The 18,200-nt window shown below is 42.7% G+C and overlaps 1 protein-coding gene and 1 long non-coding RNA gene across 7 annotated transcripts in view; one reads left to right on the top strand and one right to left on the bottom strand.

The window, feature by feature from the left end:
• Nucleotides 1-18,200, top strand: part of LOC116848147 — a 34,158-nt gene that overhangs the window by 929 nt on the left and 15,029 nt on the right. The window lies entirely within an intron of this gene.
• The window catches only part of LOC116848143 (chondroitin sulfate proteoglycan 4), an 88,446-nt gene continuing 72,346 nt past the window's right edge, over nt 2,101-18,200 (bottom strand). For all 5 annotated transcript variants that reach the window (XM_032823938.1, XM_032823935.1, XM_032823936.1 and 2 more), the window contains 7 exons: nt 17,030-17,624; nt 15,787-16,044; nt 14,294-14,491; nt 13,452-13,653; nt 9,730-12,450; nt 9,089-9,495; nt 2,101-7,653 (listed from right to left, as the gene is read on the bottom strand). In XM_032823938.1, the coding sequence (XP_032679829.1) occupies nt 5,689-7,653; nt 9,089-9,495; nt 9,730-12,450; nt 13,452-13,653; nt 14,294-14,491; nt 15,787-16,044; nt 17,030-17,624 (6,346 nt within the window). In that variant the 3' untranslated portion in view covers nt 2,101-5,688. The remainder of the gene's footprint in view (nt 7,654-9,088; nt 9,496-9,729; nt 12,451-13,451; nt 13,654-14,293; nt 14,492-15,786; nt 16,045-17,029; nt 17,625-18,200) is intronic.

Raw genomic sequence — 18,200 nt, 5'->3', positions numbered from 1 at the left:
TCTCTCTCTCTCTCTCTCTCTCTCTCTCTCTCTCTCTCTCTCTCTCTCTCTCTCTCTCTCTCTCTGTCTATGTTAATCTAACACTAATATAAATTTAAAAAAATTGATTTACATCACTTGCTCTCAATAACTCATATGTTCCAGTAAACACTAATTACGTAATAAGATTAATTATGTTATAAACTAATTATATTATAAATAGTGTTTACTGAGATATATATACAGAGTTGGGTAATAACTAATTAATCAGTTAAAGTTAAGTTAAAACGTTAAAAAGTTAATATAATTTTTAACTTAAATTAGCCATTTTAAAATGTATTAACTTTAAGATATTAACTGTTTTTTACATAACTTAAAATAATCATTATCATTAATCATAAATAATCATCATTAATAGTTAAATCATTGCGAGTTGATAATAATATAGGATAAGAAAGAATAATAATAAAAATATCTCTAAGCACCACTGTTCTTTTCCTACATGGAGTTCTGAACATAAAATAGTATTTTTTTATAAAACTATTTTTATAAAACTATTTTTTTTTCATCATTGATAATTCACAAATTTAATCTTCGAAAAGTATTTAGTAAGTAATTATGCAAAACATACATATTGTGCTTTGTATAATTAATTTTTAACTTTAATAAGTTAATTTAATGTTAACTTTTAATTGAATTAGTTTTTGTTTATGTAACTTTTAACATAAATTAACAAATTAAATTAATTTAAAAGCCATTAACTTTAAACTTAACTCTCTTTTAGTTTAAAAAGAATCAACTTACCTAACCCTGTATATAAAATATAGGTATTTCAATTATTGAGGTATGACTAACATGTTCGTTTTTATCGAATGCCCGTCATTACATGTTAAATGTTTTTATATCAATTTTCGCATCAATATGCGTCTTTTTATTTATACATATAACAAGATTAATTTATAAATTATTGTTGATATCAAATATATGATATTTGTTTAGCAGTGGAACATACAATATTCATATATCCATGGCATAATATATAATACGTAATAACGAACATGTTAAAAGGTAAACATACATAATGGCACAATCATAATGGCGGATTTTATACGAATATTGGGAGAAATATTTTCCTCCCTACGACTTATATACACAGTTCACATCATTTAGACAATTAAATACAGATAATTGCTGCTTCTCAACGTCAAACAATTTTTATCCTACACTGAGAGAAAAAAAATATTTAAGAAATAAAAAATATTTATTTCAGAGATACTAACAACATATTTATTTATATTCTAATATAAAATATTTGTCAAATAAGAAAATGTACATTTTTTTAAAACTTTTCATGAAATTGTTCATTCTACTTAAATGAAAGAATTTAGATTTCAATAAATATGTTATTAGTTATTATAATAGTTTTTTTGTCACTGTGCAAGTCACTTGAAATAGTGGCGATTCACCTCGATTTTTTCGGGCAAAATGATAAAGTCTAGAGACGCAATAAAAGCGATTCCTTCGTCCTTGTTCACCGCTTCTTATCTGATGTATTACGATCCACAGAAAATGCCAAAAAACTAAATATTCGGATACATTAAATACAATATATTTAAAAAAATTTTTTTAGATATTGTTTCTTCTGGGGTACTATCACGTTAAGTGAAGTAAGAATCTAACTTTAGTTTTGAAACATCGTTAGAAACAACTTATTTCCGTCGTTTTCTGTATCATGATTTCATTGGTCTTTCGGCTTTGTCCAAAAAAGAACGAGGTGTTCATTTCTTATTTATCAAATCAAATAATGATCAAATGAAATAATAATGCGCAAAAGAAATTTAAATAGAAATAGTCTCAGAACTCAATCGCATACACTATGCATACGTATATATATATATTTTTTTTAAAAATAGGTTATTGTATTTCCTCGGTCATCTTTATATGCAATAACAAAAATTATCTTAAAACATAGAAACGTGTACATAACGACTATAAAAGAATTTCTCTTTGATACATTACTTATTCAGTAAACATAAGGTAAATCGTAATATTAATAATAATAACGTTACGATATACGGTAAACTACATATAAATGCGCGCTATATAATAAATTAGACCGTATTTACTTAACATCGCACATTCAATTTATTAGAATTAGAAGAGTAATGCATTCAGTCGGCAGGGAAAATACATTCCTATAGTAATTATACAATATCATATTATAGAAGTTTGGCACTCGGATCAGTTCGTTTTTGATGGATGTAAAAAAGCCTAACGGTTCGTCTCTAGCATATTCATGAATCAACGAACGGGTGTCTCTTTTTTTCTCTCGTTCTCTCTCTCTCTTTCTCTCTCTCTCTCTCTCTCTCTCTCTCTCTCTCTCTCTCTCTGTCTTGATAAAACGTCTTTAATTAGAATCTATCAATGCGTATGCTATCAATCCATGGAACGGTAGTACGTTCTACGCGCGTGTAGGAGAGTGTGTTCGCATTATATATATATTATATATCATTACAATCGCTATAATCAACATTCACATTAGACTGCTTTATTAGATACGCTTCTAAGATTCTTTTTAAGGAAGTCGCCGTTAATCCACTTTCGGCCAGACGTCCGCCTGAGCTTCTGCTTCAGAAATGTACAGAATTTCAATTTGAACATTTGACAACGGCAACGTTGTTTAATCTTAACGAAAGCAATGCTAGTAACTTATGTAAAATAGACTCATATGTCTAAAACTATCACGGCCATTCAGTGAGTTCTAATTTATTATGCGATTTGTATCACGTCGAATGTTACGTTTTTCTTTACTTCGTTGACGTGTAATCTTTATGTTTAATACGCTCATATCGGCCTGAGATTCACCTGATCTTTTAATAACTACAATCGCGAGCGATAAAAACGATAATTCACCACGCGGTTGCTTGGCATTGGCCGGAAGCGGATTCGTTAAGTGAGTTCGCGTATATAAGGGTAACGTAACGTAAAATCTCTCTTAAGAATCAACGAACTCGTCAACACGCCCCTATCAATAAATTTCTCTTTCGTAATACCGGAACCGTGCACACACACGTATACATACATACACATACATACACAACCCCGTTCATCGCTTATGAATTACGAACTCGCCGCGCGTCAACGACTCGTAGTAGGACAGTCCTACGAACTTTTGTAAAAAACGGCTTACAGACTTAGACCGTTAACGATAATTCGCAATTTGAGATACGTCGAACAGTCGTGTTATCTGGCGTCGCCTAAGCAAAGTGTCTATCGCTCACTACAGAGACGAATCATGCGGGAAAACGGATGAATTGCGCGTCCCGTAGGCGATGCTACGTAGTTCCATTAAAGATAATCGTTGTAACGCTTCGTCGTGAAGAAAACGTTGAAAAACGATGATTTGCGGCGGAAGAATTCAGAACCCAGAACTCCAATTGAGGGTAACATTACATAGGTGTTATAAATTTCCCACTCAGCAATGTATAAATGTAATATACACCCAAAAAATTATAACTTTACGGAATCCTTTTATATATAATTTCAAGGAGATTCTTCTAAACACCAAAAAAAATTCTCTCTGACACCTAAAAAGAAGAACTCTACACTGAGAAAAAATATTTAAAAATTTATTTGCAGAATATCAAGTTTATCTCTGTGGAGAATAAATTTTTATCCTACGAATAAATTTGCAAATATTTTTTTTTCAATGTGGTTACAAGGTACCTTTTCCTATAATCGTATTCTTTAAGCGGAAACGTTTACACTGAGGAAAAAATATTTGAATATTTATTTGTGGGATAAAAGTTTATTTTATTGAAATAAATTTTATCTTAAGAAAGGAACTTTATATCTCACAAATTTTCAAATATTTTTTCTCAGTGAATCGAAAGAGTAATTCTCTTCTAATGAAGTGAACTATTAATCATAAATCTACTAGATATTTATTTTCTTTTTTTTCACTTTGTATCAAGAGAAATATGCTTAAAGCAGAATGTCTTCTTACTAGAAAATATTTCTATTAAGAATAAAACTCATACTGTGTGTGTAGATAACAGACGAAATTCCTTCAACTTCAAGAATATTGTTTTCAGAATATTTTTCTTTTGGCTTTAGATGAATCTTCTTAATACCATACGTGAGAAGATTCCGCGAAAGATGAGATTACATTTTTTTAAATATAACATATATTGTACATGACAGTTGCATTACTGAGTGAGAAATTATAATATTGATGTAATATTGCTGTCAGTTGATGTTTACTGAGTAACGCTATCGATCGATAAGTTTCGCTCCTATCTGAGATCGCAATAAACAGTCGACATGATTCCTTAATATGCTGCATGTTGTACATTTTTTCTTAACGGGAGCCATAATTCAACGCATTCTACGTAAAGAGAAAAACGGCGCGACTTCGCCGTTCTAGCGACGCGTGTTCGCGTTTCACCGAACGAATGAACGAACGACTAATTGTCGAGTTACGTTTATTCGCACGATATGAGCTAAGGATAACACCGAGATAGTCGAAGTAACGATAGGATGGAATTGTATCATTCGAGGAAAATCAAAGCTCGACTCGGGCAAATACAATGGTATAAAAAGATATGTCAAAACTGGAGTACAGTCGTGTTAATATAAATGCATTCGGTTGCGCTTCGATGACAAGGAACTTGTAAGAGGAGCATGCAGGTGTTCGTTCGCGTTGTGCAGACGACGGATCGTTTTACGATCGCAGTCGCGCGATTCCTACATTGCCCCATTTACCCGATCCTGGCCTTTGTCTCTATGTAGCTTAAGGCAGAGCGAAAGTTCCGCCTCGGTTTTGATTTCGCCTGAAACTTACGACAGTAGGGGATCGATAAATGCCATTTTCGTAACTCGGTATTTCTTACTGTTCTAAGTTTACAAAAAGTGTAAAAAGTGGAAAGAGATAGAGAAAAACGTAAAAGAAGTTATTACGGATCCTTCTGAAGGTCTGCACTCTAAAACGAGTCAGTAAACCGACGGACAGATTTCCGGTTTAGAATCGGAATTGATTTTTACCGACAGGAATCTCTCCTCCCCCCCTCTCTCTTTTTCTCGGTATATCCAGCGAACAATTATGATTTGCCGTTTTCGTTTGTCAGTCGTACATATCGATCCGCCGAAGGGGAAGGAACGTTGAGCGGGCGTACACGAAAAATCGACGATTGCGATTAGTGGAAAAATGTCAGCAGAGTCAGACATCTCTTAGGCACATTGAGCTCGTGATAGCGGCGATAGTCGTGACATTCAAAGAGGTTCTCTAGATTTCTGCTTATATCGTTTTAGGCTAGTAGTACACGAGACACTGCGAACTACCCGCGAGTCTATCGATCGTTCCCGTTCGATCCGCGGGTCTCTCTCCACAAGTTCCTTCGTCTTTCCTCTCTCCTTCTCTTGCTGTCCGAACTACAGTCGGACGATGCACCGACACGCCGACACAGTCACCGAGGTCTCGCCGCACCATCGAAATTTCACGTAGTTCTCACGCTCACCGTCGACCTCGTGCGTTCGCCGCGATGACTCCGGGCTTCGACGAACGACTACCGTAAACCTCGTCGTAGATTTCACTTTCCTTAGGCACATTAAGTCCGTGATATCCACGATTGTTTCGATATAGTTCCGCACGAGACACTTGGCGAGACGCTACGGCTTCCTTCGCATGAACCGCAACGCGTTCGTCTCCTGCTAGACCCAGTACTGATCCCTCCTCAGCAGCGGGTTCTTCTTGGTCCTCTGAGTTGTGGCCGACTGGCAGGGTAGCTCGGAAGTGTCGAAGCTACTCCACTCGTCGCCGTCCGCTACCCCGTAAGGGTACCTGGCGGACACGTCGACCTCTGAGCTGCTCTCCAGAGGACTCAACGGTATCACCTTGCACTGCGGCAACGTCGACGGCAATACCGGCAATGGCGTGCTGGCTGTCACGCTATTGTGATCGTTGCCGAAGGGCTTGAGGTGCGGAGTTGCAGGCATCAGGTGATCCGGAGGTCTGGGAAGCGGCATCACGCCGACAGCAGGTGTGCTCTCCGGTTTCTCCTCCTCGGCATGCTTGTATCGGTTGTGCCGACACCTGATCGTGATAATCACCACTACTCCGAGGAGAAACACGCCGAGCAACATGCCGAGAATCAGCAGGTAGTCGTTGCTCATGTTCGGTGCGATCGCCATCTCGCCTTCGTGGCCTACCGGGTCCATCGGGCCGCCCAAAGTGATGTTATCGTCGTCCGTGTCGTGCTTGATCCGAAATTCGAAGTCGTCCATCGCCGGCTGAAAGATGGACGCGGCTAAGATGAAACTAAAACTATCCGCGATACCTTCGTACTCCATCGAGGGTATTTTCCTGCAGACCAAATATATCACGCCAGAAACGATCTCCTGATGCGAGAAACGCGCTACCTCCCGTTCACGCGTGCCCCTCTTCTCGCCGGACGACGTGGAGCTTCTGATAATTCTTTTGATCTTGCCAAACTTCGGCTTTTTCACAATGGTGTAGAGGGGATTGCTAGTCGTTAACTTCGCCAAGGGTGTCGCGTCTAAATACCGGAGAGTTATCTGGTTCTTTTCGCCCGCTAACGCGATCATCGGATTCATGATCATCAGTGGCATCACCTTGATGTCCACGCGTATGTGTTCCTGCTCGAAGCTGCTCAAGCGCGCCGACAGTTCCAGGCTGTCGTTCGACACCGTCATGTCCGTCTGCATGAACATCACGTTCTTCGACAGCAGGTCGGTTTGTTTGAAGGTCGCCGCGACGTTGTCCCTCACATACAGCACCCCGTGCTTCGGATGCGTCGTGATTTCGTAGATCACTAGATCCTGCCGCGCGTTCGTGTCGAGTTTCACGTTGTTCTCGGACAGGAGGGCCACGTTTGAGCCTTGCTGCAAGCTCACCGGCCCGAGCACCGTCACGTTCAGAAGTATGGGCGATACGTGGACGTTAAAGACGGTGTAAGCCGGGTTGAACCGACCGTCCCAGACTCTGAAGTAGAAGGAAGCCGCTTGCAGCGGTCCGTTATGCTCGTACACCACTCGATTCGAGTCCACGTCGTACTGAGAGAATTTGTTCACTTGTCGCACCTCCGACGTGTTCTGGTCGAAGGGTAAAAGCAGCAATCTGCCGTAGGTCGGTCCCGAGATCACGTCGTAAACGATCTCCTCCGGTGGTGTGTCGGGATCGGTGGTGAAGAGATCCTCATGTGTGATGGTCTGATTTTGATTTTGAACGACCGTGATGTGCGGGGCGTTCGTAACGAGCTTGAATGGCTGATCGTTGACCGGCTCGATGACGACGGGCACACTGGTGTTGCAGAGTAACACGTGACCGGGTGTCAAGTATAGGGAGAACTGTATGCGATCTTCTAGAGTGTCCGAGTGGTCGTGGTAGTAAGCTATCTTTCCACCCTCGATCTGCGGCTGCGTGAAGGTGGTCACGTTCAAGTCTGGCAGAAGCATCACATGTCCATGGCTGGGCTGATGAACCAATCTCGAGAGAACCGCCGGATATTCGATCCCGGCATTGATTTGCAAAAACGACACGATACCGCTGATGTTCATGACGACCTCTGCGGAACCACCCTCCACGACTCTTACGTTCTTCGCTGAAATATATCTGTCTAGGCCACCGCTTGAAACTGATATATCTATTTGGAAAACCTGCAACACGAAGTAAACTGTTAGAAACAAATTACGTTATATGCGTAATAAACACAAGAGAACTGAGCCAGATAGATAGAAGTGATGAACATGTAAACATTTAATGTATACCTTGTGATGCTATTGCAACAGCATGACGTATTTAAAATATATTGTTTTAGGAAATATTGATTCATTACGTCATATATTGAATATTGAAATGTTTATCTCTAATTATTATAATAATTTCGAATTAATAACAATTACTTACTGGAAAATAAACTGCAATTTTATGGCGGCAGAATATTGCCGCAATTTTTACGGGATGTTTTCTTTTATATACTGACAAAATTCATGTTGTATGAGGACGCATCTTTGCGTGCTACAATTTTTTATTTTCAATTCAGTCGTTATTCAGACAATATGACAAAATATATCTATCTGGGGCAATTCATTTAACAGTAGAATGCTCGGAAAAGACAAACTTCTTTATATGCCGGAAAAAATCATTTTAACTCCTTACGATTCTAATATTTTTAAAGTCTTTCAGTTTCTCGTTACTTGCATCAATGATGATTTTTAAACTATGCTCTCAGAACATAATTTTCAAAATACAGGCCTTTTACAAGATATATCATAATTATTACTTATTTGACCTTTATAATCAGTACAAAAAGACTGGTGAACAAACACAGTATGAAATATAAACTTAATCGGAATTAAAAAACTAAAATTTCAAATAACAAATTTGTGTACTATCCTTATAACACTGATAATTAAATGAAGAGTCAAAATGACTCTCTTAAGGATTTATTTCGTGAAAAAGAAGATCATGTATGAATTTTGTCTTTATATGGTCAGATACATAATCATGTATAATTGTATATGTTTATAACAAAAAAATACTGTTTTATAAATTCAATTATCGAACTAAATGCTTATACTTCTGGCAACATATGATGTCTACGTTTAATTGAATGAAATTACTCCCCTTTTCCATTTAACATTATTTTTTTCCATGTAGACATATATGATTATATATGTGACTATATATTGCTCAGGACAAAATCTATATATAATTAGATATAATTATAAATTTTTACTCGGGAAGATAAGTTATAAAATAACTCATCACGATCGATCTTTTTCGTTACTTTTTCAGCGTGTTCTACTTTAAAAATAATTAAAAGTCATGAGAGCTGTTTTTCCTAAACCACGAGAGATAGAAGTAACGACAAGAAGAAGACTTTAAAGGAGTCAAAATGACTTCATCGACTATTCTAGTATTAAAGCATCGAAGTTACCGAATCTCTTAATTTACCGGGAGCGTAAGCACCATTTGTGCAATACTAGAACTGTTAGAAACATTAGAAAGTTCCTTATCTTCTGATAGAAGATAAGGAACTTTAGGACAATAAAGTCATCCGTCAAGCAATTGCTCGACCGTCTTCTATACCTGATTCGTTAAAGTTCCAGCGAAGTGAGCTTCTACGTCGAACGTAAAAGAGTCGTTGGCCGTCAGGTCCATGAACTGCTTAGTGTGCTCGTAAATCACTTTGCTATTGTTTATATCTCTCTGAGTAAATCGCTCGACCTCGAGCCATACGCCCTCACTTGTCTCCATTATAACTTTGCCCAAATGGGGTCCATTTCGCACAGTGTATCTAATCTCTCTCGCTTCGTCTGAACAAGTCGTTAATAAAAGCTTGTCCGATATTAATTTCCTGGTAAGAGGGAAGACATTAAGCGGCATATTGTGCTCAATGTTCAAACGAACTGGCTTTGTGGCGACCAAGGTTGTGTAAGATTCCGTCGTGTGTACGCCGTCGCTTAATACGAAGTTGAACTCGCCGTCGGAGCCATCTGGAAGAGCCACCACCGCGTGCTTTTACATGTGTATGTTAATTACTGCGCTTGATTTCGCATATTTTAATCGCAAAATTAATCGAATGTGTTTATTGCACGAATTTGATCTCGCTCGTCAGTATTCTCATGTACGCACGTATAATTATGCAGAACAGCTCGTGTATGCATTTAGATTAATTCTCGAATATAATAATAATGACGATAATGTAACAATAATAATAATGTACTCACTCGTATGCGTAAATACCACTTGCGACTCGTTAATTTGACTCTGCGTAAAATTATAGATGTCCATATCGGGAGAGTTAATTAATGAAATGTATCCGTTCCTCACTCCGGTCACGTTAAACGTGATATCGCACGGGTCGGTGTCGTTGTCTATGGCTGCCAGATTCGCGGACGTCACGATAACAGATCCTCCTTGCCAGACGTTCAGCCTGGTTCTGTTCACCAGAACTGGTAGCTCGTCGTTGACGGGCTGAACGACGACCGGTACGTCGAAAGGCTCGCTGGTTTTGTCGCCGGCTGTGACTACCATCCTGAAGGAATCCCTCGGGAATTCATCCCCGTTGTGCTTGTAGAGTATGACTGCGGCGTTCAGATGCTTCTGCGAGAACTTTTTCACCTGGGCGTTCTTAGTGGAGTCGACGATCGTGCCGTGCCTCGGCTTTTCCACGACCCTGTAATCCGTCACTTTGCCGGCGTAATAAGGCGTCACTACTGAGAACTTAGACTCGTCCAATATCACACTCTTCCCTTCCACCACGAGGAAGCCCTTTGCCTCGACGTAGAGTTTCTCCGGCACTATGACGAAGTTCACGCTGAGGCCGCGCAGCCATATGATGCCGTTAGTAACGTCGACGACGAAGCGATCGTTCGTCTGATTCATCACCGATTGAACGTAAAAAACGCGGCCATCGTTTATGAGGCTCTGCTCGAAGCGCTTCACCGCGTTGCCGCTGTACTCCTCCTTGGTCTCCTCGCTGTTGTGCTCGTCGTGGATCTGCAGGTCCAGATAGCCGTTCAACGGCCACTCCCGCACGTAGTAGACGATCTCGCTCGGCGATATTTTCGGATGCATTATCTCGAGGCTTTTCCGGCTCAGCAGAACGCTCGTAGCTTCCTCGACGAATATCGTCTTGTTACTTTGAACGATCAACGACTCCCAATAGCTCTCCGGGTAGACTTTGATCGCAAACGTCCCTTCAGTCTCCGCGCCCTTCACGTACACTTTAAACTTGAAAACGTCCTTTGTCAAGGACCCACCCAGATGCCTGTACGCGATGATGCCGTGCCTCAAATCGTCCTCCGTGAAACCGTTGGACTCCCTACCGTGCTTCAGCAGTATGCCGTGCTTTGGTTTCTCCCACACGGTGTACTTGATGTCCTTCTCGGTGGTGTACACGTTCGTTTCAATCTCCAGTTCCTTCGGCTGAAGCACCACGGACTTGTTGAATTGCACCACCGAACCGTTGCTCTCGCGCAATCTGATATAGGGCGGGCTGGCTTGAATTTCAAGTGCGCCGGTTCTGTAAAAGTGACCGTCCGTGATGCCGAATTCAATTGTCTCGTGTTCGTCACCTTGATGCCGGAAAAGTATCACGCCGTCGTTGATGTGCTGTTGTGTGAACTCGCGTATCTGCACCGAGGGATTGGTAATCCGATATATCCCGCTCTTCCGGCCGTCCTTTCTAGTATAAACGAGCTCGCTCGCTTTAGTGCCGATGTCCCTGTCCGTGTAAGCAAGATCCTTGTTAGTAATTAGTTTCTCGCCCTTCGACACGACGTGGAAAATCCGGCCGACCGTTCGTTCCGGCGGATTGTCGTTCTTCATGGTGATCTCGATGCGAAATCGCCCGACGTACATGAAGTCCACGGAGTCCGTGGACACAGCCACGAATTCGAAAGAGTCTTCTTTCGTCTCGGAATCGTCGTGCGCGTAGTACACCGCCAGTGCCGACAAATCCTCAAACGTAAAAGACGAGACGTTCCTTTGTTCCGGCGATCGCAAAGTACTAGCGATCGAGAGCCAGCCGTGATTCGGTCTTATTGTAAGATTATATGTCAGAGAAGATAGACCGTATTCCTTCGGATTCATATGCGTGATTCTCAGAGTCACGTTGGAGCCTTCGTCGACCCTCAGGCTCTCCACCGCCTCCAGCGATTTGCCGTTCTTGCCGATGTGATATTGGAACTTCAGGTTGGCGTGTATGTCGACGCATTGCGGAGCATTGACATTAAACGTTATTTCGTCGTGAATATTGGAGTAAGCCCGTCGGAACAGACGGTAGGTCAGTCTGCCGGCTTCGATGTCTTCCTGCGTAAAGGTGTCGCCTGTTTCGAGCTTGCGATTAGACAGAAATAAATTGCCGTATTTTGGTCCCGCGGTGAGAGTAAAAACAATCTTGCTCGGCGACGTAACTAATGGATTCGTCTGGTACCTCAAGTGGCCGCTCGCGATGGTGATGTTCGACGTGTTAGTGAGATTAACGGGCACCCTTCTGGCTTCCCTAAGCTCGAGGTCGATGAAAGTGATGCGGAAGTCGTAGGTCTGCTGCGTCTTCACTTCGCGCACGCTCGCCTGGAACTTGAACTCGTCTTGATTAGGACTGCCGACGTTGTGGAAGTAACGAATGATGTGCGATTCCACGTCCCGACTAGTGAAATGGTCGACGTTCGTCCAAATGCCGGTTACGTCCCTGAGCTTTTGCAAAACGCCGTGTTGCGGCGGCGAGACGACGTCGTAACGTATGTCGATGGTGTTATCGTCGGAATTCGTGGCGAACGAGAGATTCGCGGACGTCAGGTAGGAGAACGAACGGTGCACCACTACCAGGCCGGTATTGTGTGTCAGCTTGATTTGTAACGGATAAGCCGATACACGCAGAGACGCTGTTTGACTGCTCTCAATGCCGTCGCTCACTTGCAGGCCCAGCATCGCGTTCTGCTTAGCTGTAAGATTAAAATTTAACTCGTTCGTATAGGCGGAATCTCGAACTCTAAACTCTGTGCACGGAGGAAACACTATGGATTTCATTTGACTAGATATAATTGCAGCTACGAAATATTAATGTTATTTTTCGCCTATGCATAGGGTTGTAGAGACTATAATACTCTGCAAGTGATACACTGATCTTCTTTGCTGCTTGTCATACTTCCATGTTTGAGCGAAACTTCAGTGCTGTATAGCGTATAATTACACTATCTGAGGTACAATCAGTGTATACTCTACTTATAATTGGCGGTTCAGTTATGGCGGTTAAGTTATAGTCCATCTCTGTGCTATACTATTAACAGATTCTTTCAACGAGATTTGATTGATTGCGGTGCTACAGTCTATAGCACTGCAATCAGTAAAATCTCACTGAAATAATCAGTCAATAGTAATGATTGTTGATGCAACTCGTCAACACGGACAGTGTCATTATACATAAATCGCATAGAAGCCGTCGACTCTATTGCCACAAATGCAGAAAGTTGGGTTTGGCATATGATGAATTTGTGTACTTCAGATTTTGCAATGAAATCTTACTTTCACTAGTCAAAATCAATGAGATATAAGATGGCACAGTAAAGTTGGAGTGTTTCCAATGAAAATCTGTGAATATTTACTGAGTGTCGGTGAAATATTCCTTTTACTGATTCACTTTAAGAGAGCACAAATCTGCCAACCATAGTATTCGTTCTACAGACTACAACAGAGAGAGACAGCAATGTTCCTATTCGGTTGAAGCAACTACATATGAGAATATACTAATTGAAATCATAAGAACTATGAGAAGTATAGATGGGCATAAAACAGCAACAATGCCACATCTATTTAAGAGGAACATGACGCCCATGATAAAATTCCCATGATTTTTTAATCACAGAAGACGTAGTTGTAGCAAGCATAACAGTTCTTTTCCATGTGAAAAATGACAAGCTACGTGCATATACATTCGTGCCATTACCGTTTCCACGATGCACATACGCGATCAGGCCCTGCATCAGCTCGGCTTGCGTGAACGTGTCGATCGGTCGGAAAGGAGTGGTAACTCTCTCGATGTGGCCGGCGTCGGTATCCGTTCGTAAAACCGTGTAGATCAGCATTTCCGAAGGAGTGTCGGCGTCTATGGCCCATATCAACTCCTTAGTCAGTGTTTTCCTCGTGCCCTGCGAATATCAGCGTTTCTTTCACGCGTTTTTATATCCGCCTCGAGTGATCCGCGGCGTAACGATACGCGTTATCGAGCAATTGCACGCGGCCAATCGGTGGAAAAAGCCGCGCCGTTATTTCCGCGCCGACGCTAAAATCAAACGGGAACGACGTCGATTGTTATAGCCGCGACAATTTCCGCCTTTGTATCGCCGATCATCACTATTCCGAGAATGCGCATCCGGATCGAAAGAAATATGCGCGTTCGCTCGCTCGCTATGTGCGGTCACGCATATATGTACATATATACATACACACTCACGCGCATACATCCTCGAGCTTACACGCGCGGTTAATTAAGAGCGATGACCGGCGCGAGCGAGTTAAATCGATTTCGCCACGGCTAAATTGCCGCGTTCTCCGAAGATGCACGAGTCACAAATAAGCTACTATTTCATTTGGCCTCCATTAATTGATTCAGTTAGGTGGCGTGAAGCGGTGGTTATCTTGGCTGGCGAGACGCAACGTGTTTCGAATTATCGCATTGTCGCGGTCGACGTTCGTGGAAAAAGTGCGTGGCGGAATGAGCCGGCAGAATAAAAAGGAGGGGAAAAAAAAAAAGAAAAGACGAGCTCAGAGTTTATTTTCGTGGCTTACTTGGGCCAGACGCAGCACTTTCGCGGTCGGTATCTCGAGCAACGGAGGGTCATTGACAGGAGTGACATTAACGTGAAGAGGAAACCTGAGACGTCCTTGGAGGTATCCTGGCAGCGTGTTGCTTGTCCCGGCCACCAATGTCAGCTCCAGAATCATGCTGTCCTCTGTGGTTTCGCTACCGTCGTGCATGTATTGTATCTGTCGGGGAAGTCAATTATCATAAGGATAACGCGCTATGCATCATGTCTCGCTCCTAATGCAGGAGTCGCGTAGTGCGAGAGACGGGAAAATTAACGTAATTCTAAGACGCATGAGACCCGTAACGCCACGAGATAGACAACATACTTCTAAAGCGCTTAATAAACATTTCGGAATCGCGAGCTCGAGATTAAGTAACGTGGCATCTTCCAGTAGCACCCCCTTGCGTGTTCTCGTGCCGTCTTATAAAGTAAATTTACACACGACGTGGAGATCGCGCGCGAGTGCTACTAATCTGTCGTGCAGTATCGGTTAGACGCGACCTTACAACAACGAGGAGTGTGTGGACTTTAACTTGCCACAGCTCTCGCCATACCACGGGAGCCTCGAGTGGGTGTACACACTCACATATACGCATATACGTTGCACCGTGCTACAGAATCAGAATTAATCATGGGCGAGCACGTCAGAGCGCCCGACTCGTGTTATCCTTTCTGCCGTTCGATCTAACACTCGAGATCGACCGCGGTTGAAATTAATTAGAGCGACGGGGGTTATATCGGGAGTCATTGATTAGCATATCGAGTGGACGCCGCCGGTCGCCGATCCCGCGAGACGCGCGTGAGAGAGAGAGAGAGAGAAAGAGAGAAGGGGCAAAGGGGAAAAAAAGGAGAAGAAAACGCGAGTTCCTTTTTCCCTCTTGCTTTTTTGTAACGATTAGAAAGTAATTGGCGGTATGTAACGAAAGCCGGTGGTGTGGTGTGTACGGTATAAAAAGGCCGATACGCGATTTAACGTAAAACCATTAATGAGTGGTGGCGGCAGTTTATAAATAGAGCACTGTCGCTGGATAAATTGAGTGTGGGTTAGCGTACGACGAGCAGGCGAACGGGAGAACCACGAGAACGGAGTTGTCCGACCCTCCGCCAACCGTTCTAAAGTTAGTCCTTATGGCGCGTACTATGTATAGCGACGCGTGGTCCTATGACGAACTGGAAGAACACATGACTTTCCACGTTTCTCCGCACCTTGTACGGCCTACGGGGGCGGGTCGACCGGCGCGTCGCGCTCAGTCACCTGATATTAATTAACGTCAGGTGCAGACCGACCGAGTTTCGCCTTTTACACGTGTTTCCGCGAAACTCCTCGGCTTCATCTCGAGCCGTGGCGCACACGTGTGGCCGACAGGTGGACGCTGACGTCGCGGCGATCGCGTCGCGGCCGAGAACTTACGAATTGAAATGTCGATTGGTAGATTTGTTAATCGATCGCGGTTTGGTCGCGTGCGCGGTTACCTTGTCTTGATTGATATCCTGCAACGTGAAAGAGTGATCGCTCCGAGTAGTTAGCAAGTCGAACGCCAATGTGCCGTAAGTTGGTGGCGTCACCAAGGTGAACACGACACCTTCCTCCCCCACGTTGTACTTAGCAATGTCCAGCACCATCCCGATATTGTCGCTCGTTATCAGCACATGCTCCCCTTCGGAGACCAGCAGAGGACTCAGCGAGAGAATTTCCAGGTTTACAGGCAGAGTGGTGGTGTTGGAGTAAATCTGCAAAGGCATCACCGCATCGACTTTTGATATTTTATCTCACCGACACGAACAATGTTCGTCGGGATATCAGCATGTCAACGCGTATCTCACCGTCGAGTGTCTCTCTTTCACTGGACCAGAAAATCCGTCATTAGTGACTGACGAATAAAACGAAATACTTCTGACATGTATCTGGTACACAGGATATCTGACGATAACATATAAAGCTGTCGTGTATATGTAGATTAGGTTAAACTGAAGAAAAAATTCCTCTATCATTTTGCGGACTACCACGTAAAATTTTGAGTTATCAATTAAAGAAGATCAACGAATGATCGTGCGTGATTAGTCGATAATCCTCTTTAATTAATAGCTTAAAAAACTACATAATTATTTGCAAAATGATAGGGGACTTTTTTGCTCAGTTTAACCTCAGTTTGACGGCAGACGTCGTGTGATCAATCGTTATCTATTCTAAGCCTGGTGTTCATATTTGTAAATTATTTGTGACCTTAGATTGAGAGAGCATAACTTACATTTCTAGGTCATTATTTGGCTGTCAGATAATAAGAGAGGACTTTTTGGTTCAGTTTGACCTAAAGCGCACAATATAAATCATACTTACTATCACACTCTGCACCGTATCCCGTGCGATCATTCGTCACCTTCGATCATCTTCTTTAATTGATAACTCAAAATCTTACATGGTTGTTCGCGCAAAATGATAGAAGAATTTTCGTTCAGTTTGATTTAATTTATACGTATACGAGAGTTTTATATGTTTCATCGTCAGACACCATGTATATGACGCTAGTTACGCTGCAAGACAAGAGGCCGCTGTCAAAGAACGGCCTATATGCGCGCTCTATCTTGACTAAGTTAGCCGTGCATTTCGGATCTCCATAAATCCATATGCTAGTTCCCGGTGACATAATTAGCTCGCAACCGCAACGTAACCCTCGCCAAGTGGAGCGCCATCGAAACTCGATTAAAATTGATCTACCTTGTAGTCGTCGACGTAATTCGGCTTGGTGCATAGCGACTGGTCACAGTTGCATCTGAACGAGCTGACGCCCAGCTGCGAGCAGGTAGCGCCGGCTATACAGGGCTCGGCCTCGAAGCAGGGGAATCCCCATACGCAGCCCACGACTATACCCTGGCTGACCTTAACGTCCGGCAGACCGAGGTCCTTGTTATCCAACACCATATTTCGTATGCAGCCCTTGTAGCTCACGTCGCCGGATCGCAGGCCCTTGCCGAGCGCCCGAGCGCGCTTGTTCAGCTCCGTGCCGCCGATATATAACGTGTCGGCCAAGTCGAGGAAACGATTACCGCCGGACGGCAAAGCCATCGTCTTTTCGTGGCGATCGACGGCGATGCCGATGCCGCTCGGGTTGAAGTCCACCACGACGCCATGCCATTTGCCGTCGGCCACCACGGTGCCGTGTATCAACTCGGATGGGCCGTTCCCTTTGTTCATCAGCAGTCGAATCTTTCCTTCGAACAGTTCAATGCCGAGGTAATCGGCGTAGGACGATTGCCCGGTGTTATAAAGCAGCAGGCCGCCGTCGGCGCCGGTCTTCAGCTCGAATTCCCATCTGTAAGAGCGCAAGGCGCGAGTTGACAGGGAGATTTGGTATCTCTTCAAAACAAAAGATCGCCCACACAATCGGTGAGTGCTCGGTGCTGTGTGGTTGCACACGATCGATTTCGCGGATTCGTCACGGAGAATGTCCGTCTGAACGACGGAGTCGATGTCGAAGCGCACAGGGAAGCAACAGAAAATTCCGATACTATCGCGTATCCACGATCAGATTAGAATTTTGCGGTTGATTTCCTCGACGGGTGAGTGTCGCGCGACCGACACGGCGGAACGGTACGATGCGCCGAGCGAGAAATTTCCTGCATAGAAATTAAAACGGAGATTATAAAAAGAGATTTAAAAAATAGATAGATCTTCCCTTGATACTGATCAGTAAAGAGAAGTCCATTCGGGTCCTACAGAGATATAACGCTCTTACAAATTAATGTCTAGATTTGCAAATCTGGTTAGACCTTATTTTGGTATGTCTAACTAGACCATGACTGAAATGATCATGATAAATTATACTTTATTTTGATATATCTGTTTGAAGTACAATAAATTAAGTCTTTTTTTAAACATGCTTATATAC

Source organism: Odontomachus brunneus, unplaced genomic scaffold (assembly GCF_010583005.1).
Source record: "Odontomachus brunneus isolate Ranch 3 - 2012 unplaced genomic scaffold, Obru_v1 Obru_scaffold_090, whole genome shotgun sequence".
Lineage (NCBI taxonomy): Eukaryota > Metazoa > Arthropoda > Insecta > Hymenoptera > Formicidae > Odontomachus > Odontomachus brunneus.
The sequence above is the reverse complement of the archived record's forward strand: the minus strand, read 5'-3'. Positions and strand labels throughout refer to the sequence as shown.